This window comes from Equus quagga, chromosome 12, assembly GCF_021613505.1.
Source record: "Equus quagga isolate Etosha38 chromosome 12, UCLA_HA_Equagga_1.0, whole genome shotgun sequence".
Taxonomy (NCBI): Eukaryota; Metazoa; Chordata; class Mammalia; order Perissodactyla; family Equidae; genus Equus; species Equus quagga.
Genome location: NC_060278.1, coordinates 107,996,274 through 108,020,909, shown reverse-complemented (window position 1 = coordinate 108,020,909; position 24,636 = coordinate 107,996,274). Strand labels below are relative to the sequence as shown.

Here is a 24,636-nt window from a genome sequence, read left to right as displayed (position 1 = left end):
TTTCCTTTTTTTGATTTTTCAGGAATGAGGGTTTTCCTGAGCATTTCCTGAAGAGGAGGTTTTGTGGCAATGAACTCCCTTAATTTTTGTTTATCTGGGAAAGTTTTTATTTCTCTATCATATTTGAAGGATATTTTTTCACTGGGTAGAGAACTCTCAGCTGTAGGTTTTTGTCCTTCAGATTTTTGAATATATCATTCCACTCTCTTCTAGCCTGTAAAGTTTCTGCTGAGAAATCTGCTGATAGCCTGATGGGGGTTCCTTTGTAGGTTAATTTCTTCTGCCTGGCTGCCCTTAGTATTCTCTCCTTGTCATTGACTTTTGCTAGCTTCACTACTATATGCCTCGGGGTTGGTCTTCTTGCATTGATAAAGTTTGGAGATCTATTGGCTTCTGTCACATGAAGTTCCATCTCTCTCACCAGGTTTAGGAAGTTCTCAGCCATTATTTCTTTGAATAGGCTTTCTGCCCCCTTCTCCCTCTCTTCTCCCTCTGGTATACCTATAATCCTTACGTTGCATCTTTCTTGGAGAGTTTCTTCATTTCTTTTTAGTCTTACTTCTCTCTCCTCCTCTGCCTGCAGCACTTCTATATTCCTATCTTCCAAATTGCTAATTCTTTCCTCCATATTATCGGCCCTACTGTTCAGTGCGTCTAGATTTTTCTTAATCTCCTCTATTGTGTTCTTCATTTCCAGTATTTCTGTTTGGTTCTTCTTTATAGTATCAAACTCTTTTGTGACATAGCTCCTGAACTTGTTGAGTTGTCTATCTGAATTCTCTTTTAACTCATTGAGTTTTTTAATGATGGCTGTTTTGAAGTCATCATCATTTAGGTTATATATTTCATTTTCTTTGGGATTGTTTTCTGTGTATTTGTTATTTTCCTTCTGTTCTGGAGATTTAATATATTTTTTCATATTGCTTGATGGTGTAGATTTGTGCCTCCGCATAGAGATAGAGTTTAGTTACTGCTTCCACTTGTTTCTATTGATGTGGTGGGGGGACAGCTGTTTATACTGCACCAACCAGGAACCATATCCACTGTTGCTAACTGGGCCTGGGCCCCTCCTCGCAGTCACAGTGGTCCTGTGGGTTCTTTCTTCAGCTGTGAGGGCCGTCCCAGGGGGCTTCAGGCTGCTGGTGCCTACTGTTGCAGACCACCTAGATGTGCTCCCTCCTTAGGGTCTGCAGCTGTGTTATGGGCTTTTCCAGTGGCCAGGGGCAGGATCACTTATATTTGCAGCTCCGTCACTGTCGGCACCCACAAAATCTCACTTGTCCACTATGGGTCACAGCAGAGCTATGGGCATCTTCTGCAGTCTGTGGTTAGCTCACCTAGCTATGCTACTTTTGTCCCAGGGTCTTCCAGCCTTGTGGTTGCTGGACGGGTGCTCTCTACTAGTGCTGTGCAGAGGCTTTCGCTGAGGCTACTGTGAGACTGTAGGGTTTCCCCCTGGGCTACAGAGCCGGGTCACTGGAACTCCACCCAGCCCCAGTCCTCTCCCCCAGGATCTCGGGGAGCCCCTTGCCCTGTCTGGGGGATAGCTGGAGACCTTGAGTTCAGTGGCAGCTGGCCAGCTGCTGCCCTGCCTGGTATTCTCCTCTCCGGGACCCTCCTGGAGTTGTGGATGCTGGGCGGGGCCTCTCCGCTAATGCCAGGTAGACACTTTGCCTGCTGCCTGGGTGGAACTCTGGAGTTTCCCCCCGGGCCGCGGAGCCAGCCGCTAGAGCTCCATCCAGCCCCAGTCCTGTCCCAGGAGATCTCCGGTAGTCCCGAGCCCTGCCCGGCAGTCAGTGGGGCCGGCAGCAGCAGCTGGCGAGCCGCCGCGCCGTTTGGGATTCTCTCCGGGAGCCTGCCGGCATTGTGGATGCTAGGCGGGGCCTACCCGCTAATGGAGGGTAGAGGTTTTCTCCGCCGACTCAGGTGTGTAACTCTGGAGCTTCCCTCTGGGCTTAGGTGTAATTGCGGGGGGCTTAGGTAGGGCTCTGGTCACCTGTTTCCACCGTGGCTCTTCTGGTGTGTGCTCCCTCCTGCCCTAGGTGTGTGTCGATGTTCTGGGGGCGCCTGCTGGAAGAAAGCCGCTTTCAGGTACTAGGCTGTTCGGGGTCGGGGTCGGAGAGTTTTCACCTATCTCCACCTCTTCCCAGAGGGAAGTCCATCCACCATCCAATGTATAGCAGCACGGGTCTCTCAGGCGTCCTGAGATGCTATATGGATATCCTTTGTTAAGCGATGAATGTCCAATTAGTTGTAGATTCGAAGGGGGAGAGACAAGGAAGACTACTCATGCGGCCATCTTGGATCTTCTCCTGGGGAGCTGAATTTTTAATTTCATTTGGTTTTAATTAATGTAACTAACCATGCAGCTAGTGGCTACTGTACTAGACAAGACAGCTCTGGATTTTCCAGGAGAGAGTCTGTGGTCACAGCCCACACCTCCCCAACCAGAGAGATCCCAAGGAAAGCTTCTGACAGCCCAATGGAGGTTCCCCCATCCCATTAGCCCAAGGTGGAAGTGTGGGTCCCCCCAGCCTCCACTCTGACAGAGGTCTCAACAAACCGGCAACTCTCACCAAGAACCCTCCTCCCACCTCTCCCCACAACACCATCCATGCTCATCACGCACTATGTCCCCTCGTGTCCCTGACCTGTCTGAGGGGTCCACGGGCTGGGAAACCGGCTTTTCAACATCTCTCTAAGCCAACATCTTCCCCTCCATCTCATGTGAGTCTAGCTACCATTATAGTTCAGAATCTTGTCGAAACAGAAATTTGAACCTCTGTTAAAGTCTTAAGTGCTGTTTCGGATTAAAAGAAAAAAGTGTAGGGGCCAGCCTGGTGGCACAGCAGTTAAGTTCACATGCTCTGCTTCGGCGGCCCAGGGTTCTGTGGTTCGGATCCCAGGTGTGGACCTACGCACCGCTTGTCAAGCCATGTTGTGGCAGGCGTCCCACATATAAAATAGAGGAAGATGGGCACTGATGTTAGCTCAGGGCCAGTCTTCCTCAGCAAAACGAGGAGGATTGGTGGCAGATGTTAGCTCAGGGTTAATCTTCCTCAGAAAAAAAAAACCCACTAAAAATTAAAAAATGGAGAAGACAGCATCAGCTTTGCATGCTCCGTGCACTTGGTGTCCCTCCCTCGGGCCATCCCTGTCCCACCCCAACCAGCAGAGGTCACTTCTCCTCGACTAAACTCCCAGCCGAGGCTCCTGTGTCGTCATAGGAACCCCGACGTAGGGCTCAGATCCAGGGACAGGAGTAACTGACCTCAACCACACATGACACTCACGACTTACTGTACGTCCTGATGAAGCACGTTTGACTGACTTACGTCTGTACGGCTCTCTCCTCACTGTTCCCTAGAACAGGGCTCGGTGCACTTTTTACGTGCGGTGCAGATAGCAAACATGCTAGGCTTTGCAGGACAAGAGGCGTTACTGAGAGACCCCCACAAGGAACGACCCCTCTCAGCTCCCAGCAACAGTCGCTGCCTGGGGACACCAGCCCAGTGCATCCTGAACTTTGATAGTTGAAAGAAGTTAGCTGCACGCGTGGATTTTTGTGAACGCCCTCGATTTTTAAACACTGGATTGCAATTTTTTAAGGAGTGAGTTTAATGTCCCCGCATTAAATTATGATATGCTCCCTCACTGGAGGGCTGTGCTCAAGGCCAGGCTTCTCCACAGACACCTGGAGCCACAGTGGTGGTCAGCAGTGCAGGATTCCAGGCCTGTAGGGCTGCAGGAGACCTCAGGGCGTCCCAGCTCAGTAGCAAAATGCAGGTGGACCCACACCCCAAAACACACGAGCTGCTAAACACAGGGCCTTGGGGCATTGGCAGGCAGCCAAACACTGTGTGTCAAGGTATCACTCTCCAAGGGCTGCTTTTCCATCATGACGACAATAAAATAATGATGACGACGAAAACAGTGATGACAACGACAATAATGATGGTGACAATCACTAGCAGCAGCAGCAGCACTTTCTGAGCATTCAGTGTGTCAGGACTGAGCTAAGTGATTCCTGGGGATTACCTAATTCAATTTTAGTAACCCTGAGAGGTCGGTGCAATGATTACCCACATTTATAGTTGACAACACAGGCTCAGAGAGGTTGAGTGACTTGTCCATGGTCACACAGCTTAGGGAGGAGTTCAGTCAAAATCTCAGACCTGAGTCGGCCTGATTCACAGATGTTGCTCTCAATTCCCAAAGTCTTTACCCTTGGATGAGTTATCACCCTGTGTACCTCCATTTCATTGTGAGTAAAGGGGACAACAGTAGCGCTGATCTCTGAGAGGTATTTCCAAGGTTAAAAGAGCTGATATATGTGCAGGGCTCAGAACAGCACCCTGCACACAACTGGCCGAGGGGTCAGCTCTTGTCATCTCAGCCTTATGCCAAAGATCACGAGCTGCTACCATGCTCCCTGCACCGCAAGGAATGAAAGGGTCTTGCTGCAGCCGGGCTTCGGGCCCTGCTTCAGAGCAGACGTTTCTGGGCACTCCTGACACTGCTGTGTCTTACTTAAGCGAATGCACACTTTTTATTTCAACTTATTAGGAAAAGAAAATCTCTTCCACTACCCTGAATGAGAAGTCTACACCACTCGCCCCAATTAATGAAAATAAACGTCCCTATTAAAATGTTCTCTGGTTATTTGCATGTGCCACCCACATAAAGTCATCTCTCAGCCCCAGGGGGCTGGGACTGCACTGGGGCAGGAGGAACACAGAGCCCAGTTGAGCGATTCATCTGCATGGTGTGGCCCACACGCTGACCAGGCCCAGTTCCCCCAGGCCCCGCCCCACCCTGAGGCCGGGACTCCTCTTACCTGCAAACCCCCTTGTCATTCATCCCCACCCCTGTCCCAGAGGCTCCAACTGCCCACAGGGAAGGGCTGCCGCCCCATCCCCCCACCCCATCCTACCCAGGCTCTGGCCACCCTCACAGGCCTTCAGCTCTGCCAAATTCCTCTGGTCTTTCTTCTCCCAGGCCAACCACACCAGCCGAACTCTGGCCTGGGGGCTGCTTTTGCACACCAAGTTTGCTGGCTCACAGCCCTTCCCCTCCATGTGCACCCCGCCACGGCGGCTTTTGTGCTATGAGAGCAGAGGTGAGTGGTTGCACAGAGGCCTTCTGACCCACACAGCCAACGTTACTTACACCTGGTCCTTGACCCCATTCTCAGCCTCCACAGGTGTCCTTCTTGCTGTCCAGGATGCTCTCTCCCTCACAGAGAGTCTGGCCAACTCCTACTTATCCCTCAGGCCCCAGCTCAGGTGCCCCAGCCTCAGACTTGGGGAGGAGGCTCTGTGCGTGCACCTACTGCCACGAACTTTGCTCAGGAGGTCACCAGGTTTATGATCCCAGACCCAACAGCACATCTCGCTCAGGAGAAGGTCCTTACTGCAAATTTATGGTCTCAGCAAACCAACTCTGCTCTCAAGAATCTGTCCCCAAACCAAGCGTGTGGCGAAAGAGTGCCCGAGGTCAGAGGGCCATTGACGGGAGCAGGCACAGTCCTCAGAGCCCAGCAAGCAGACAGAACGCACCATAGCGAAGTGCCAGGCGCCAGCAGGGGGCGGTGGCCAAGGGCAGGGACTGGCTACAAGAGCCACCGATGGGAGGCAATGAACGCTTCGCTTGGCCATCAGAGTCATGCCAACCACCAACCTGAAGTCTGACGTGGGGGACACGGGGACACTGGCATGCCAAGAGGGCCCCTGGGAGAGGCCACGACTATCCCAAGGGCCAGAACTCTTCAGACCCCAAACATCTGTCACCCCCACGCTGGGTGGAACTGGAGCAGCCCAGCCACTCCAGGGAGGGCGAGCAGGTCTCCTGGCAGCTGCCTGCTGACACCTGAGGGACACTGTACATGGGGCAGCAGTGAAAGTATAGCTGTGAGACTCCTGTGCCAGAAGGAAGCAGCAGAGAACGGATGCCCACCGGCCACAGTGCCCCAGCAGGCTCCACCCCTCGGCTAGGATTTCCAACCTCCCACACTTGGGGACACACAGCTCAAGCTCCAGCCCTACGTCGGGCCTGGCACAGCCATGCTTGTAGTTTACAAGGGAACAGGCTTCCAGCTTAACAGGGAGGTCTCCCGGAATATCTCTATAAAGATGCTCCTAACGGGTCCGAGAGAGTAGGCTGGGGGGGCATCTCAAACCACCCAGAGGCTTTGGGTCAGTTCATGCTTTTCTTCCTCTCTGTGCCTCCTTCCCTTTGGCCTCCCCTTCCCCACAGCTGGCAACTCTCCTGGCCTATTAGAATAATAACAACACAAGAACCTCCACCAGGGCCATCACGGGCCCCACGGCCATCATGGGCCCCACGGCCACCACGGGCCCCACAGCCAGCACGGGCCCCACGGCCACCACCTACAATCACTGCGTGTGGCGGACACTGCACTAAGCTCCTCCCACCCCCCAAAGAACCCTGATACAGGCCCCAGTGTCTTCCCATTTAACAGATGGGGAAAATGCAGCTTAGAGCAAGGCGCCACACACGCCTGGTGGAGCCACGGAAAGGAGTGCCCCCACACGTGGGCGGGGGACACACTGCGCATTCACCTGCACCCAGCAGCCCCGGGGCACTGTGGGCAGGCCCTGAGGCACTCTGCCAGGAAAGAGGCCACCCTCTGTGGAGAAGGCAGCTGCCTGCTGCAGTATTTAGGCCAGCAGGAAGGTCCTCTCCCTCCGTCCTGCCCTACTGCCTTGGGGTCAGCTAAGATGCTCCCACGGGACCCTGGCTCCTTTGGGGAGAATTTTCCTGCTCAGAAGCTCCCAGTGAACAAGCAAAGCTATCCCGGGAGAAAGGCATAAGGGAAGGCCACCAGTGGACATCATTAAGAACTTGCCTTCGCCAGCTGTGCCAGACTTGGGAAGACACTGGAGAAAATGCTCCAGCAAACATCTAAATTTGGCCACACGGTGGAGTGCAGCAGGGCTCAGAGCCTGGGGTCTGGCTGTGCCTCTGAGGATGGTTTCCCAGGAGCCATTGCCCAGGCCCTGAGAGGGACCCCCGTTGCCAGCCCAGGCTGAAGCCCATCCTGGCAGCAGCTCAACCCCACACGGTCTCCAGCCAATACCTGCATCGTCTGAATGAGTGTCGGAGGACAGCGGCTCCTCTAAGGAAGCCTGGTCCGTCCCAGTGGCTGCGGGGCTTCCCGGCTGGGCCTGTCCTGAAGTCAGCGCCTCCTGCTTGGGAGTGGACGGCTCACTCTGTGTGGCTCGGGGGCCACCGTCAGGGTTGCATGCTTTGCTTTCAGCATCTGCAAGGAAATTCAGCTGTCAGTTGAGGCTGTCCTCTCTTCCTACACGCTTTTGTTCATATAGTGACTTCCTGGGAACTATGCCATCCCAGGCCCTGGGGTGGCACCCTACACCTCTCCTACACATCCCAGGAGCCCCTCTCCACAGCCTGTCATCCCGAGACAGCACCAAGCATCGCAACACCACCAGCGTCTGCTCTGTGCACACCACATCTGTGGGAGACTGGACAAGGCCTCCGACCCTAACCCTGGGCTCTGCCTTGTGACTTGCTTTGGCCAATGGGACATCAGCGGGTTTGATGCAGCAGTGGCTTCAATAGTGCTTGCACATTCCTGCTTGCTCCTCCTGTGTACCCTGGCCCTCACCCCAGGGACACACCAGGGCCAGCCTGCTGGGGGACGAGAGGCAGGCGGGGCAGAGCTGAGGTGCCCAGTCCTGCCAGCCAAGGCCGACCCAGACAGACGACAACAAACACTTGCTGCTGTACACCTCCAAGGTACTGGGGTTGTTTATTATGTGACATTTTCGTGGCTGCAGATAACCAATTCGCCTCTGCACCCACCATCTCACCGTCGATCCCCCATTATGCAAACATTTCTCAATCACCCACTGCATGTCTGGCACTGTGCCAACCCTGGGAAGGCAGAGATTAACAAGATGCAATCCTTCTCCCCTGGTGGTTCACACTCTGAGGCATGATGAGCCCAGGAATGGGGGCATGCCAAGCACTGAGGGGGAGCAAGGAGTCCCAAGGTCCAGACAGGTGGCTGTCCCAGAAAGGATGACACCCGGCACCTAGTTAGGCTGAAAGGAAGATATGGTACCTCCCTGGCTTGGGGCTCAGCTGCAGGAGCCTTTGAGGGTCCGGCCTTCCACTGATGGATCACCCCCAGAGTCACATCTTACTGATGAGGGGCTCAGTGCTCAGCAGCACAATAACTGGTCCAGGTCACACAGCGACAAGGTGGCAGGTCCAGGCTGGGAGACTCAGCCAGCTTCTGAGACACAGATCACAGCCCAATGCGTGGCACACCCACACTGCCTCCTGCACGACCCCCTCAGTCTTCACAGTTGGTTCATCGAGGCCACCACGGGGCAGAACAGCGACGAGATGGGCACGCGTTCACATAGCCAGGAGGTGGCCATGTGGGGACCAGCCTGGCTCGGATTCTGGAGAGCATCCTCCCACGCTGCTCCCATCACGGTGATGGGGGGAGGAGGAAAGGTTTATTTCAGAGTTGGTGGCCCCCTGTGTCCAGGTCAGTCCTGATTTCTACCTGCTGTCCTTGTGTCCTTCAATCGTCCTTTCACTCTCAAAGGTGCCCTGGGTGGACAGAGACGGGCCACTCTACTCGTGTATCCCACCCCACTGCAGATGGGGCTGCTTGTGCCTACACAGCAAACATCTCTGGGCCTCAGTTTCCTCATCTATAAGATGGGGACAACAATCTTACTACTTGCTTTGTGGCATCAGTGTGAGAATTACATGAGTTAATGTAGGTAACATGCCCAGCATGGAATAAACACTGCACATGTGCTCACAATTATCATTACTGCTGTTGATGATGATTTCTGACAAGGAAGACCATCATAAGGGTGATGGCCTGCCCACTCGGCCTGGGCCCCTGTGCCCATGTGACAACAGCAGTCTCAGGAGAGAGTTTCACAGGCTCCCTTAACAGTGTCCTTGCCACGCCTAGGACTCAGGCCAGGCCCTCCGAGGGATCTGAGCGTGTAATCACTGCTCATCGTATTCCCTCTACTGCACATCTGCACATCCCTTGACTGCACTTCTGTCTCCTGAGAAGAAGGGCAGAAAGGTCGGCCACACCAGAAGTCGGGAGATTTGGGGTGAGGAAGATCTCATCCGTGCAGCCACATCACCTGACCGGGGGTCCCAGGCCAGGAGCTAGCGACCTGTTCCTACAAAGGGGCAGATGGCCAATATTTCAGACTTTGTGGGTCACACAGTCCATGCTGCATATTCTTCTTAAATTTATTTTTACCAAAACCCTTTAAGTTTAAAAACCATTCTTAGCCCCAGAGGCTTATCAAAACAGGTCCTGGGCCAGGTTTGACCCACAGCTATAGTTTGCCAGCTGACCCCTGAGCTAAGAAAAGACCCAGACGCAAGCCAAGAGGATCACCCAGCGGACAAAATCAGTTGTCACAAAGCTCAGAACTATAGTTTTTCAGACCCTCTCTCATGACTGGTTTACTCGACACAGTTGTGACGGTCTCTGCCACCAGCTTACCTGGCCCTGAATGACAGAGAACGTAGATGACAGCCAGCACCGAGGGTGTGCACTCTGCCAGAGATGCAGCAAGGGCACACGACAAGCACCATCTCAGCTGAACTTCACAACCAGGTGTGGTGAGGCTGCCACTGCTGCTTACAAATGTGGACACGGACCCTTGGAAGGGGCAGGCCCTTTGCTGCCATGACTGTCACTGCTGATAATAACAATGACGTCTCCATCATCAACAAAGTGGTCAGAACACTGAACCTCGAAGGCCCAAAGGTCTCCAACCTCTCGCGGGCACAGCAAAGGCTCCACCCTGACACGCAGCCCTCACATTCCTCCACCTGCTTCTGCAGCTTAGTGGACTCGCAGGACTTCCCTGCGCTGTGCTCAGAGCTCCGGCTCACAATCATGTTCAATGAAAAGTTACAGTTCCCAAAATAGCCCTGGTGGCAGGGCCGTTGCTAAGAAACGCCGGTTGGGGTGGGGGGGCTGTGGGTGGCTGGTCCCCTGCTCCTCTCACTCAACAGTCGGCCCTCCCTCCTGGCTGTGTGCCATCGGATGCCCTTCTCCTTCCGAGCTGCGGAGGGGAGCACACAGCCAGGCGCCTGTGTTATACACAGAGTGGCCACAGCGCGGGGAAATGTGCACAAACACACACACGCATGCACACATGTACACGCATAGTGAAAGTGCATGCACTCCCACCCTGCAAGCACACACATGCACGCAGACACGCACACGCACACACTGCCCCCAGCATTCCTGCCACACAGACACCAGGCAGACTTCATTTGTCACTGCCCAGTTCCCCTGAGGAAAGAAACCTCGTGTCTCTCAGGTCACTGAACACAGCACAAGGGTAACAACTCTCTCTTTCTGACATCCAATGATGGAGTATGAAATTCCTTCAATTATTTAAGAAAATGCCAAGTGGGCACATCCCAGAAGATGGAGCAAAGTCATTCAGGAGCATAGGCAACGAATAGCTCAGAGAAATGTGCAGGCTCCTGTCCTCACTCATTGTGTTTGGACTGGGGACCAGGCGGAGGGGGATGCTGGCCGGCCCTCACTTGGTCACAGACACTTCAGAGGAGGATGGCCAGAGCAGTGAAGATAGAGAGAGGGGGAAGGTCATCTCCCCCCATCCCCATGCAGAACTGGTCCCATCTCATCTGTCTCAATGACAATCAATACAGGCACATCCTTCCTAGCTTCCAGCAGATTACCAAACTTTCAAGAATGAGAGCAGGGGAGGGGTCAGAGTGGGTCATAAAATGCACGTGTTAATCGTATCATAAAATAACACAACCCCCAGAGAGGGTGGAGGGCAAACAAGTGCCCTGGACACAGGCTCATCTCCCGGGACTTGTGGGCTCTCTCCTGCAGGCCTGGTCCAGGGGCCAGCTCACTTGTCACCCTGCTGACTGCTTTGTGGGCAAACTCCAGGTGACTGACTCCAGGGTGTGTCCATGAACACGTGTGTGCAGGGCAGAGGGCCCTCCCGGGGTTTGTCCTGGGCAAGGAAGCTCAAGCGCCAGTTCTGAGGGCTGCTAAGGACTCCAGGCAGCTCTGCAAGGGTCTGTGGCCCGAGCCGTGGTGGCCTCTCTCTGCCCCTTTGTACTGTCATTCATCCACTCAGCCCCCCAGGTGCCAGCTGGGTGCAGTCTTGGCTACAGCGTGGCCACAGGCTCAGCAGGGTGGCCGCCACAAGGGGGCGCTCCTGGCTGCAGAGGCGTCCCACAGGGCGGGAGCAAGTGGCGGCTGAGGATGATTCCTTATTCCAGACCCAGGAAACGCTCTTCCCTCCCGGGGAGGCCCTGGGAAGGGAGGCAGTGCTGTGTTCCCACTCGGAGCCTCAGTGCTCACTTCAAGCTGGGCTCAGGGCCCCGACAAACCCTGAGCTGGGAGAGAGAGGCTCGACACCCACGGATTCCCATCAACCAGGCAAGAGCCCTCCCCATCCCAGCGCCAGGATGAATAGGGACCGACAGGGCTGACCTGGAGCTTGACTTCACCCCAATGAGAAAACGCATTTCCTCTGCGAGTGCAGGAGGTATGTACCCTGGGAGCCTGTGGCCACACGTTTTCACGTATCCCGTTATCGCTGTGCATTCCCTGGAGGTCAGGCACACAGCAAAGAATTCCAGTGGCACAGGAGCCAATGGGGAAGCACGTCCCGCCCCTCCTCTCCCTGGCCTCAGTCCTTTCCCAGAGGACCCCCTCCCCACCCCATTACCTGCTTCCAACCTGCCCCTCCAGCGATGCCCCGGGCAGGCTGGCTGCAGACCCGCCCTGTGGCCGCCCTGGGCTCCCACACCTGCTCAGAGATCTTTGTCACCCAGCCGCTTCCTGGAGAGTGTAACTTTCTCGACTCCATCCAGGTAGGAGAGGAGGGCAGAGGAGACGCAGGGCTCTAGCAGACCCTGGACCTCGCCCTCTCCCTCTTTCTAACCTCCCTGCGCCCCACCACCTTCTCTCCGATCCTTCACGGGGCGCCCTGCTCCCTTCCACCATGGGGCCCTGCACATGCTGCTCCTCAGGGCTGGAAGACGCCCTCGCTCCCTGGGATCTCTCGGCTTCTCGCCCTTGGTGCCCCAAAGTTGGAGGCGGCTAGGAAGGTTTGTAAACTGTGGGTGCCCCGCAGAGTGTTTAATTTACGAGCCCTCCAGGTGATCCTAACATGCAGCAGACTGAGAACCAGCCTGTCCTACTCCTGCCGCCTCTGAATCCCCCTCACACATCACCCCCTGGCCAGGTCAGTCCCCCGCTCACATCCTCAGGGTGCTCCGTGCCTCTCCTCCACCACGCTCACCTCGGCCATGAGATCACATATCTCTGTGGGATTACCTAAGGCTCGTTCCCCGACCATGAGTTCGGGGTGGATGGCATTCTGCTCACCCGTATCCTCAGCAGCTAACAGACCCGGCACATAGCAGGTGCTGGAGAAAATGTTGTGTGCCAATTATGAGTGCCTTTTCCACTCTGGAGGAAAGACTGATTCAGGCCCCTCTGGCTCCTGGTCCATAATCACTTAGGAGAGAGAGTGTGGCCTAAGGTCGGGTTAGTAATGACATCCTGGGGGCTAAATCCCACCGCCTGTTCTGCTCAGCTAAGAATGGGCTTCACGTCTTTAAATGGTTGAAAAATCAGAAGAAATATCATACTTCACGACACACGAAAACTGTACAAAATTCAAATTTCAATGTCCATAAATAAAGTGTTCTGGAACACAGCCACGCCCACTCCTGTATGTGTTGTCCAGGGCCGTCTGGCCGTGCGACAGCAGACAAGAAGTTGCCACACAGACCATGCGGCCCCCAAAGCCTAGACTATTTCCCATCTGACTCTTTCTGGAAAAGGTTCGCTCACCTGGCCTAGACTAATGCTGCAGGAGGGCTGGTGGGGGGTGAGCCGTCAAACCCGCGGCTGCCAGGGGAGCAGCCCCACCCCAGCACGGCCACACATGCACCCTGTCCACTCGGCCGCTGCCGAACGTTCGTCCCTGGGGCTCTGTCCTCCGTCCATCAGACACAGTCGTTTCATAAAGATCCAGAGTTTAGGAAAAGCAAACCACTTCTCCTGGAACTTTTCCCCTTTAGCTATTCAACCATCACTTCATTTTCGACAGGAATCAAATCCACATCTTCCCTGACTCTTCATTCACTTTTTTACGATTGATGATGAACAGGTCTTAGACCTGTTTTTTCTTTCCTTTCTCCTTTTCCAAGATCCAGAGTAAGGTCTGTTGGCAACATATTCAAAATGCCAGAGTTTGGAGCTTTTATGTCCCATCCAAATCAAAATAGTCCAGATTTCTCCAAATCCAAGAGTCAGACCAGAACCTTCAGCATCTGAACACAGGACTGATTCCAAGCTTCCTGTCACATGTGAAGTCTGATTATTAGGATTTTATTAGTATTAAATATGAACTCTTAGTAGCATTATACAATGTCCAATGCAGGTTTCCCCTGAAAATAGCATCATCAGAATACTTGACTCTTTGAATCTAAAGAACAGAAATGATGACAAAGGCTTTGGACCATGCTGGGTGTGTGAGCTGCCCGCTGGGCCAGACTCAGAGCATTTTATGAGCAACCTCCCGAATTCCTCACACCTGGGCCAAATTACTTAGATACCAGTCGAGTTTTAAGGCCGAAAGGGCAAGACAGGAATCTTCAGTCACCCTCAGGGAACTGGCTCCCGTGGCTGGTTCCTTCAATCGGGAGGCAAGAGTTGGTCCAGCTCCAGAGACTTCTAAGCCACAGCGAGGTTTCTGTGAAACCCCCTCACTAAGCTGTAGGATCTCAGAGAACTGGAAGGCTCACCGGGGTAGCATCAGGATCCTCGTCCTGGGCCTCATGCCTCACACTGTCACCGAGAGGAAGAGGAGGGAACACAAGTCTGAACGGTGTCTGGCCCTCTGGCTGCGTGACCTGGGGCCGCTACCTCCCGGATCCTCACAGTCCTCACCTGCAAACTGGGAAAAACCAGGAGGCCTGTCCCGGGGATGCTGTGAGGGTGAAAGGGATAAGGCGGGTCCAACGCCCAGCTGAGCACCAGCATTTCATTGATGCTTAATAAGCGGGAGCCACAGTAGTGGGTGGTAGTGGAAGTAAAAATAATCTGCCCAAACCAAGGATTAAAATGTGAATATGAAAAAGACGAAAGCCATTGCCACCACTTCACGGCACTCAGGACTAACCACTAACTTAATCCACACCCAGCTCAGGCGGGAAGCCATAGACATTCCCCAGGGAAATGACTGCTCTCAGCTCCGAGCCCCGTGAAGAGGTGGCCCTAAACCCACTGATGGGTTCTCAGAGGCTCTGAGGGCTGGCCCCAAGGGTCCTGACCCTGGGAAAATTTCCCCAGCCGTGGAGGCCTCCTTTGGGTCCAGCCACCACATCTGGACACCAGACTCCTCTGATTTCCACATGGCCCTGACGGGCTTCCTGGGCCCATGTGAGATGCCCAAGTCTGCATTCCTGGGCCCAGCGCCCCAGCCAGGTGGCGGTCCCACTTACCCTGCTCCATCATCTCCAGCAGCCCCTTCTTGATGAGCTCCTCCCGACCTTGCCTGCCGGCCATCTTCTTCTCCAACGCTGCACAACACACAAACATCCACGTGAGTCACGGGCAAGGGCATCGCGTGGCCCTGCCTGAGCCTCGGCCAATGCTGGCTTCCAGTTTACAGAAGGGAACAGTGAGGCTGCAGGTGACCGCAGGGTGGGGGGGCCTGTCCACAGGGAGGGGCTGTCTGTTCAGGAATCCCAAGCTTTCTCACTAAGAAATCAGCTGGGAAATGTACACAAAGCACAGCCGAGAGGAAGCACATGGAGTAGATTTTTTAAGGCGATAATTTCCATGATTCATCTGAAAAGCAACAGCTCATAGAACACCCTTCTCTGAGCTGGCTCCTACTGCCCATTCCTACCCTCCACCAAATGCTCCTTAATTTACCAGCTCGGGAATGTGTCCTCTCTCTGCCCCCAACACCCTGGGGTGCTTTTCTGCGGTTCCTGTTATCACTTGCGGAACACACCCTGACGGCTCTTTATGTCCATTCACAGACCAGATTTCTGAGCAACTGTCCCACCAGAGGTTCCTCCAGTAATCCCCACATTAGTGCTTTCAGAGAACTCAGCAGATGAACAGGGAGGGAGGAGGCCAGGCCGCCAACCTCCACCCTCCACCAACCCTAACATGCCAATTCTTCCTTTGGAATAGCCTTCTTGCCTCCCCATCCCAGCCCCCGAGTTCTCCCTGCCTCTGCCTCGCTCCTCAGGGGCCGGGGGGGCAGCAAGGAGAGCTCTCTGTGCTTGACAATCTCCTCCTTTTCTCTAACTGTCCAGAAAACGATTTGCCTACAGTAGAACCAATTTCCAGATACAAACCTACGTAATCCCGTGGACCCTTTCTTTGAAAGATGCAGACAAAGTGCCAGCTGTTAGCCTGGATCACAAGGGCCTACAGGTCACCCTGTGGTCACCGTCTGCATAAGCCGCGTCTGCCTGATGGGGCTGCGGGGGGGAACATAACAGCCCGCCCACCTGTCAGTCTAGCAGCAGACAGGCAACAAACAGGTAAGACAATGAAGTGACTTAATTTCTTCAAAACGCTTTCCTGAGCAACTACTGTGTGCCAGCCGGGGTACAGCCAAGAGCAAGACAGGCATGGGCTCTGCCTGAGGGCCAGTGTGATGGAGCAGAGGACAGACAGCTACAAATGGGCAATGAGTCCTACAAACAGGAGCACTGGGGCAGGGCTCGGGGGCCAGGCCAGGACGTGGGGGGCTTCCTGAGGGAGTTTACCCTGAGGGCAGAAAGACGAACCGGGAAAACCCCAATAGCTCAGGGCGAAGACATCTCCGGGTGAAGGGCACACAATCTCCTTTCCGCAGTCCAACGTCCAGCCCGGTCCCTGGTGCCAGAGTGTGGAGGAGCCTGAGCACCTGAACCCTGGCTCTGGGAGGTCCAGGTAAAGAGGCTGCTGCCCCACCTGAAAACCAGGGATGAGCAGAACCAGGGCGAAGGCGTGAAGAACTGAGGGACCGCGTCGTCCCACCAGCATGGGCGGTGCTCACAGGGGCCGGCTGAGACTCAGGACATTGCCTGCACTGACTCTTGAGTCGTCCCAGTGACCTGAAGAGGCAGCTGTGAGGGTCTGCCGTCGCCACTGCAGGGCACTGCCCCCACCACCTGGGCCACCCCCAGAGCAGGTGCGGGCTCAGATGAGAGCCATCCTCATGGGGCTGCCCGGTCCTCACTCCGCCCAAACACTGTTGGCTTCATTTTTTTCCCCTTTAAATCATCTTTATTTTTACTTTGTCTCGGCCGAACCAATGATGCCTGTGAAATCAGGGGTTTGATAGAATGAAATAAATAACATCCCACACTTAGGGGGTGGGAACAGTTTAAAATGAATAAACAAGATACAGTCCTGTTCCCCAGATTTCTAAATGTTTGACAGAGGGCCCAAAGGTGGGGATGCTATAGGCATTAACCTGGGGACCCTCATTGCCCCTACAGGCTTCCCCCAGCAACCTGATGACCTTACAGGTCACGCACCCACTGTGCTAAGGGGCCTGGGGGACATGCAGTCCTCAGAGTGTGCAGCTCAACCCTCCAATCCCACAGCCCAGAAAACGTCAGGTGCTCCCCCAAGGTCACAGAGGTCATCCTGCTCTGGCCCCCTGAGCCTCCACTGATGCACAGACATGCCTTCCCCAACTCAGTGCTTTCGCACAAGCTGTTCCCACTGCCGACACCTTTTCCTGCTTTTCTCAAGGGGGCCAATCAAGTCTCAGCTCAACGCTGCCTCCTCACCTGGGTCTTCTCAGACCACCCAACCCAAAGTAATGTCCACCACTGCCCACTTCCTCCCAGCACCTGCTCAGCTCCTTCACGGCCCACCAGAGTCGTGACTGTCTCGCACGCTGTTCCCTTGGTCTATTGTCTGCCGCTCGACTCTCCACTCGCAGCAAGCTCTAAGTGGGCAGGGCCTGGGTCCCCCATCTACTTTGCGCCTGGCACACAGGAGGCGCTCAAGATTCATTGAATAACGGTGTTTGTTCTGCTCTGATTCTTGACAAGGAGAATTTGTCAATCAACTTCTTGGGCAGTTAAAAAAGGAATTTTGTAAAACATGTAAAAAAGTGAGTGGAGGACCTGCTGCTGCTGTCACAGCCCCCACATTGGCTGTGTCTCTGCCATCCTCAAAGCCCAGGTGTCTGCGCCTCTTCAAGGCCAGGAAGGAAACAGGCACCCTGGGGACCGCCAGAGGCAACAGCCTGAGACGGGCACTTCCCGGTGGGTCCCCAGGGCCCGGGGCTAAGTCCGTGGGAGCAGCTCCCTCACTGACCGTTCCAGGCGCAGCTGACAGGCGCACTGGGCAGCCAGGGCCCGCAGGAGCCGAGAGGCTGTCTCACCCTGAGGTTTGCTCGCCCAGGGAATGAACCTCTCCTTCACCAAGGACACCAGCAACACCCTGTCCCCCAGGAGCCAGATGTGATCTGGCTCTGTGACCTGCTGGCTGCTTGACCCTGGGGTGGCTTCCCCTCTGAGCCGGTTCCCATCCCTGAGATGGGCAGGACCACAGCAAGAGACTGGCTGGCGGGGGGCCCTGAGTCTTCAGTTGGTTGGAAACATGCTCTGTCGCTATTCTGTTACGGGCAGTTGCGGTGCTGTCACCACACACGTCCCCTGTGGTTCAGTCTCATGGCCATAGTTTCCGGGGTGGATTTCGAGGGGGCAGGGGCAACGGTACTACCCGTCACAACCCAACTTCCCACAGAGCTGGGACTGGCAGGGTGTGAGAATGCAGCCAAAGATGAGTGGGGAAGCTTCTGGATCCCTCGGTGGGAGGGCACTGGGACAGGAGCAGCTGGGTAGGAAGCCTCTTCAAAAAGAACTTAGGGGGGCTGGCCCCGTGGCCGAGCGGTTAAGTTCGCGCGCTCCGCTGCAGGCGGCCCAGTGTTTCGTTGGTTCGAATCCTGGGCGCGGACACGACACTGTTCATCAAACCACGCTGAGGCAGCGTCCCACATGCCACAACTAGAAGGACCCACAACAAAGAATATACAACTATGTACTGGGGGGCTTTGGGGAGAAAAAGGAAAAAATAAAATCTTTAAAAAAAAAAAAAGAACTTAGGAGCCAGGCAGCAGCTGGGTCTGGCTTCCAGAAAAGACCCCTCGAGGCATCAAAAGGCCAAACTGAGGCCTTGACCCTCTGAATCACCGGGGGCTCTTAGGGATGGCGGGACCAGAGCCAGCCCCAACCCAGGCCAACTGACCCTGAATCTCTGGGGAGGGGCCCAGCCCCAGGGTTGTCACAGTGAGGTTCTAGCTGCAGGAGGGCTGGGTGCTTGCAGTCAGCAAGTGGGGGATCGTGCGTGACAAGCCAGGGGCACGGCTCTGCGCTGACTCAGTCTGCATTTTTATCAAGGACCCTGGTGACTTGTGTGCCCATCAGGCTCTGGATGGTATATGGGTGTGCCCTGTGGGTTATGGGTGTGCCTTGTGCTGACCTGCCCCCAGCCAGGTAGGACCTGGAAGGGCCAGTGGAAGGAGATGACCCAGAGGAGGCTGAGCAGCTCCTGCCATCAGAGGCCACAGAGCCTCTCCGGGGGGGGGGGGGGGGGGGGGGGATAACATTGGCCATGGGAAAGCATGGTGACAATGATGCCAGCTCCCCTCCCCTAGGTGCTCACCGGATGTCGTCTGCTTCAGCTTTTCGTTTTTCTTTTTCCTCCATTTCCAGGGTTTGAAGATCCTGCCCAGAGTGGCCAGTTTGCTGTTCCTCCTCACGGGGGGAGTTCGAATCCCTGAGACCAGATATTCAGAGCGTGCTGGGGGAGCTTGGTCCATCTCATCTGCAGGACGAGAACCAAGGGAGGGCGCCAGTGACCACCAGTCCTACAGGGGCCTGAGGTAACTGCCCTCACCCCGAGGGGCCCCCAGGGACTGTCCAGACCCAGGGGCTCAACAGGGTCCTCAGAGCAATGGAGATTCTCTGGGGCTCATTCCAACTGGGGGCGCCCACGGGGGGCACGTGCCAGCTCATGAGTCTATGTGCTCCATGTCCCCTCTGTGGAGACCCCCTCCAGCAACCCTCTCAGCCCACAGGAAGCCACAGCGGTGTGAAGACCTCTTGGTTCCACGATGCAGCCTCTCCACGCCAGAACCTCTGCTGCACTGTGCCCTACCTGCCCCGCCCCGGGCTGCTCTGTCCTCATCTTCGTTTCAGCCTCATCGACTTCAGCTACTCAGCTAAGCTGACTTCCTCCAGGAAGCCTCCGCCTTCTCCTGTCCCAGACGAGGCACAGCCCCTTGCCCTTCCTCCTGAAGCGCCTTGTGCAGGCACCGAGGAGCCGCCATGATCCCAGGTCCCGCCCAGCCATCAGCCCTCCACCATGGGCCTCAGCACAGGCCCGCCTGGCTCCTCACCACCAGCTGCAGACTGAGCACGTCCACAAATGGACAAAGGGAAGCAGCACTTCGGATCCCTTCCTTGTTCGGAAAACTAGACCATTTTTGTACACTCTGCAGGACGTGTAATGACGGATGTCTGACGGAGCTCATGGCACCATTGTTTGTCACACAAGAGACTGGTAGCAACCTACCCTCCCATCGATGGGGCAGCAGTTAAGTCATTGTCCTTCCTCTCAATGACCCAGGGACGGACGCAGAAAAGAAGAAAGCAGATCTGTGTGTGCAGACAGGAAACCCAGCCAAGATAAACTGCTAGGTCAAAAAAAGTCAGCATGCAAAATCACACAGCATATGCCACCAGTGTGCAAAAGGGGACGGAATCCGTGCACGTGCCGGTACATGCAGAGAAGATGTCTGCAGGGGCTCCCAAGAAATGTGGAGCACTGGCTGCTGGGGGGCCTGGGAGAGAGGGAGACACAGGCTTCACCACAGGCCACTTTATAGTATATGATGTGTATCATTTTTCAGAAATGAGAGTCATTAGAATGGAAAGCAAAATGCAATGAACAAAATGGTGAAGCTGGAGAACCGTGTGGAACAGCAGTGCCATGTCCAGCAGCTCACCAGCCCCTGTCTGACGGGCACAGCTCAGATCAAAGCTCCCGCCATCATGGTGGCAGGACTGAGAAAAACTGCCTGAGTTGCCCCATACCCCTCCTGGGACAGAGAAGGGACACTGCTTCCAGCAGTGACAAGGACCTGAGTCCCCTACGGGCTCTCTGCTTTAACCTCCCAGTGTCACGTGGGTGGAAGTTTGCAGACCCGCCAGTGTTCCCCAACACAGCTGCTGGCACGTGAGCCCAGACCTCAGCCAGGACATCCTGCACACAGACAGAGATGCACACGCTGCCCAGCCCGAGGCCTCCTCACAGCCAGCACACATTCAATTCCACAGCCGGTGCGTTAATTTGCCTCGCTGCTGCCTATGAGAAGGGGCTGGGAGCCCGAATTTATATAAAGCCAGAGGTTCCAGGGAGACCTGAAGATGTGGGAGGGGGAGGCTGGAGGGGGCAGGCGGCAGGAGGCTTCACAGAGGAAAAAGGCCACCTGCAGTCAGAGGGGCCGGGCCCAGCAACAGGCCAGGCACCGTCAGACCTAGCAGAAGGTCTTCAGCTCCCACCTGTCCCACTTGAGGTGTCCCTGTGCCACCTACTGCCCTACTGAGGCTGGTTGTGGCCTCTCCTGAATCCGGGCCCTGCAGAGTACAGCCTGGATAAGAGCTCAGCGGTGTCTGAACACCCAGTGTCCCAAGGACAGGCGCCCCAGTGATGGGCAGCCCTGGCTCGCAGCCTCAGCAGCAACTCCCCAAGGTCTCACGTCCAAAGGACTGCACCCGTCAGTAGTCCAGGGCCGTGGGCAAGCCCCTCAGCCCCTCAGCTCCACATCTGCAAAATAAAGATAATAATCATCCCTGATACCTATGGTTGACAGCAAGATTCAGGGTGGCCACTGGGTGGCCGTGAAGTCTGGTAACAGATAAACAGACACGACACACGGTTGATTGACAGTATGTTACTGTCATATAAAACAATATTATCTATGTTTCTAGAGATCATGGCCACTCTGATTAACGTACCATGCTAGCACTGGTGGCTTCTGCTAGGAATTTTTAAAATTTTTTACTGAAGTATAGTTGACATACAATATTATATTAGTTTTAGGTGTACAACATAGTGATTCAACACTTAGATACATTATGAAATGATCACAAGTCTAGTTACCATCTGTCACCATACAAAGTTGTTACAATATTACTGACTGTGTTCCCTCTGCCGTACATCACTTCACCGTGACTTATTTACTTTATAACTGCAAGTTTGTACCTCTAACCCCCTTCACCTATTTCACCCAGCTCCCTACACCTCTCCCCTCTGGTTTGGTATAAATTTTCATGAGAAAAATTTATATAAGAATACAATAATTATGATGCACTGAAGGTTAGCCACTGCTTGCTCTGGGCCAGGGACTGTCCTGAGGTATTATCTTATTTTACCCTCACAGTCAGTCTATGAGTAGAGACTGTTATTATATCCATTTTACTGATGAGCAAACTGAGGCTCGGAACAGTGTGCCACTTTGTTGACTGACACAGGTGAGGAAATGCTAGAGGTGGGGCATGACCTCAAGGAGCCTGACTCCAGAGACCCTTCTCAAATCTCTAAGCTGCTTCTAGGGTGACCATATAAATTTATCACCCAGAGCAGGACACAAATGGATGGGACACCAAGACAAGAGGCATAAACCAGGACCCCCCCCCCCCCCCCGTCCCAGCCAACCACTCTCTCCCTCTCTAGCCATTATTAATTGAGTGTTAACTGTGTACTGGAGGCTGTGTCCACAGGCGGTCCATAAAGCAGCTCTGCACAAAAGGATGAGGCCACAGTGTCTTGTCAGAGAATTTCTCCCTGCGGGCTCAGCAAACCAAAGGCACCAAAGGCAGTGACATCCTCTGCCCTGTTTTCAGCTATAACTCTAGCATGCAGAGCCCAGCACCCAGTAGGAGCCCAGAAAATTCAGGTGTGGGAAGGATCAAGCCAGGGAAAGCAAAGAGCACCAGTCAGGGATCCCTCCCGCCACAGCTCCCCAGCTCCATGTTCCAGGCGTGCAGGATGCAAACAGTCCTTCTCTTCCCAGAGGCAGTTTATTCCATGTTATTATCCTCTCCTTTCCTTCCTCCGCCCACAAACACCAGATGGGAGTGGAACTGCCAGTGCCACGTGGCCCCAGGAAAGCTGTCTGCCCTGGAGGCATTTTTGGCACAACAGGAAAAGAACTGGCCAGGTCCCCCCAAGCCTCTGGGCTTGTTTGAAGATGAAGATAAAGAGTCCCAGAGAGGAGCACGGGGACGATGGAGCATTGTCACTGCTTTGCTTCTGCCTCGCCTCATTCCACAAAGGATGGGTGGCAGTTACCAGAACACCCACACCCAACAAGATAAAATGAGCATCTGAGGAAACCAGAGGAAAGAGGAGTCCAGACCAGACCACAGCATCAAGGGATTCGAGACACCTCGTGGGTGTCAGGGGAGGGCACACAGCTTCCTGTGGCTCAGAGCTTCCTAGCAGCCAAAGCAAAAAGGAGCAGCACAAAGAATAAACTACAATCAGACCCCAAATCCCACTCTATTTACCACCTGCATTGCTGAGACCCTGGTCCAGGCTGCCAGCATCTCTACCCCAGATGCCCACACAGACCTTCTAATTGGTCTCCCCGTGATCCCTTACAAACAGAACACTAGATCATATAACTTTCCTGATCACCTACACCCCACCCCTACCCCCAGTGGCTTCTCTTCTCATTTAGGACAAAATGCAAATTAATCACCAAGCCTGTACAGCTCTCCAAGATCTGCTCTGGCTCCCCTACCCACCTCATCTCTGCCCATTTGATCATCATTATTGTGCATTAACACTTAGGGCATGTTATGGAAACCAGGATGGCGTAGTTGTTAAGAACACAGGTGCTGGAACCAGGCATCCGGGTCCACAGCCTGGCTCTGCGACTCACTAACAGAGGTCAAGCGTTGATGGCATCCTCCTCCTCCCTGCACCCTCACCCTTGCTATGGCCTCGCTGGGGTCAGACTTCCCAAATCCTTGCCTAAGGGCTGACCATGTGTCTTTTTGGAACCAGGGAAGGTGGGGAGAAGGGGTAGTGCGTCCCCTCCTCAGCCTCCCTCTCCTCCCCACGCTCCTCCTCCTCACCACCAGCACTACGTTAACTCCCGGACTCCCCGCTCCCCCAACCCCACCTCTGCCCCTAGTGGCTGCAGCAGCGACTGGGGTTCCCACCCCACGTCTGACACACGTGTCCTCACAGCACAGCCTGGGGCATGGGCCAGGCACTTTGGCTGCTGAACAGACTGCAGACCTCTCTCCCCTTGAGAATTCATTCATTCATTCATTGACTCATTCAACAAATATATACTGACACCAGCGATGTGCCAGGATTTGCACCAGGCCTGGAAGGTACAGAGATGAACAGAAAGAATCCCTGCCTTCATGGGGCTTCTAGTCGCCTGTGGGAGACAGACAACAGATAAAGATATTAAGAAATCGTGCCCACTCATCCCCTATGAGACTGCACCCCATCATTCCCAGCTGCCTTCCTCTCCTTACTTCTCCTCGTTGATTCATCACCTAGTGTGCGTACGTCTGCACGTGTGTACGCACGCACACACGCACACATGTACGCACAATTATTTGTCTGCCTGGGGTTGTCTCCAGTCCTCGCCCCAGCCCCAATTTGAGGGCAGGGTCTTTGATGTTTGGTTTACAGCTGAGTCCCTGGTGCCCAGAGCAGGGTGCCCACAGGCGAGGGAGGAGCCCACATGCTGAACGAGATCTTTACAGACGTGAGGATGAGGATGGATGGCTCCCAGGGTCTGCTCAGCCAGCCTGGGGGCAGGGGCCAAGGTAAACAGACGGTTAGGAGAGGTCGCTCTGAGCAGGGCTGATGGAGCAGAAGTCTGAGTGTGAACGGAGCCGGCCATGTGGACAGGGGGCTGGGCCAGGGAAGAGGGTTCCAGACGGAGGAGGAGCAAGGTCAAGGGCTTGGAGGAAGAACACAGCAGGTGAGAGCCGTGGATGCGGCCGGGGAGGTGGGCAGGGTCTTGAACTTCATTCGAAATCCAGCAGGGTACCATTGTGGGATCTGCAGCTCAAAAGATCTGATTTGTTCATTTACCAAATGACCAGAACAGACACCTCAGTCTGAGTGACTCCTTGGGGCCTGCAAAGACCCCCCAGCCCAGAGGTCTGCAGCCCACGACTCCAGTGCCCCCTTGGGAGGAAGTGCCCTGTCCCCCTCTGCCATCCGCCAGTTGGCTCAGGCCCAGGGCTAGGCTGGGTGAGGGTGTGACTTGCAACCCAAGAACACAAACTTCAGAAGAGAAGTTGCTCCATTCAGAGAAGGAATTGCTTATAAACCACCTCAAGGGCAGAGACGGCATGAACGTGTCACTGACTGTGTGCGCGGGGGTCCAAGGGAGCAAGAGTTGGGGGTGAGTCCTCCCGGGTACGGCGTGGCCCACATACTCGAGGGTGGGTGGGAATGTGGGTGTGTGTGTACGTAGGAGAGTGGGTGTGTGCATATGGTGATATGTGTGCACCTGCATG

General features: G+C 54.8%; 1 protein-coding gene across 2 annotated transcripts in view; it reads right to left on the bottom strand.

Annotated features, from left to right (window-relative positions):
* The window catches only part of PHACTR3 (phosphatase and actin regulator 3), a 244,500-nt gene that overhangs the window by 86,444 nt on the left and 133,420 nt on the right, over positions 1-24,636 (bottom strand). For both annotated transcript variants that reach the window (XM_046679337.1, XM_046679335.1), the window contains exons 2-4: positions 18,740-18,901; positions 14,554-14,631; positions 7,100-7,282 (exon numbers count right to left, since the gene is read on the bottom strand). In XM_046679337.1, the coding sequence (XP_046535293.1) occupies positions 7,100-7,282; positions 14,554-14,631; positions 18,740-18,896 (418 nt within the window). In that variant the 5' untranslated portion in view covers positions 18,897-18,901. The remainder of the gene's footprint in view (positions 1-7,099; positions 7,283-14,553; positions 14,632-18,739; positions 18,902-24,636) is intronic.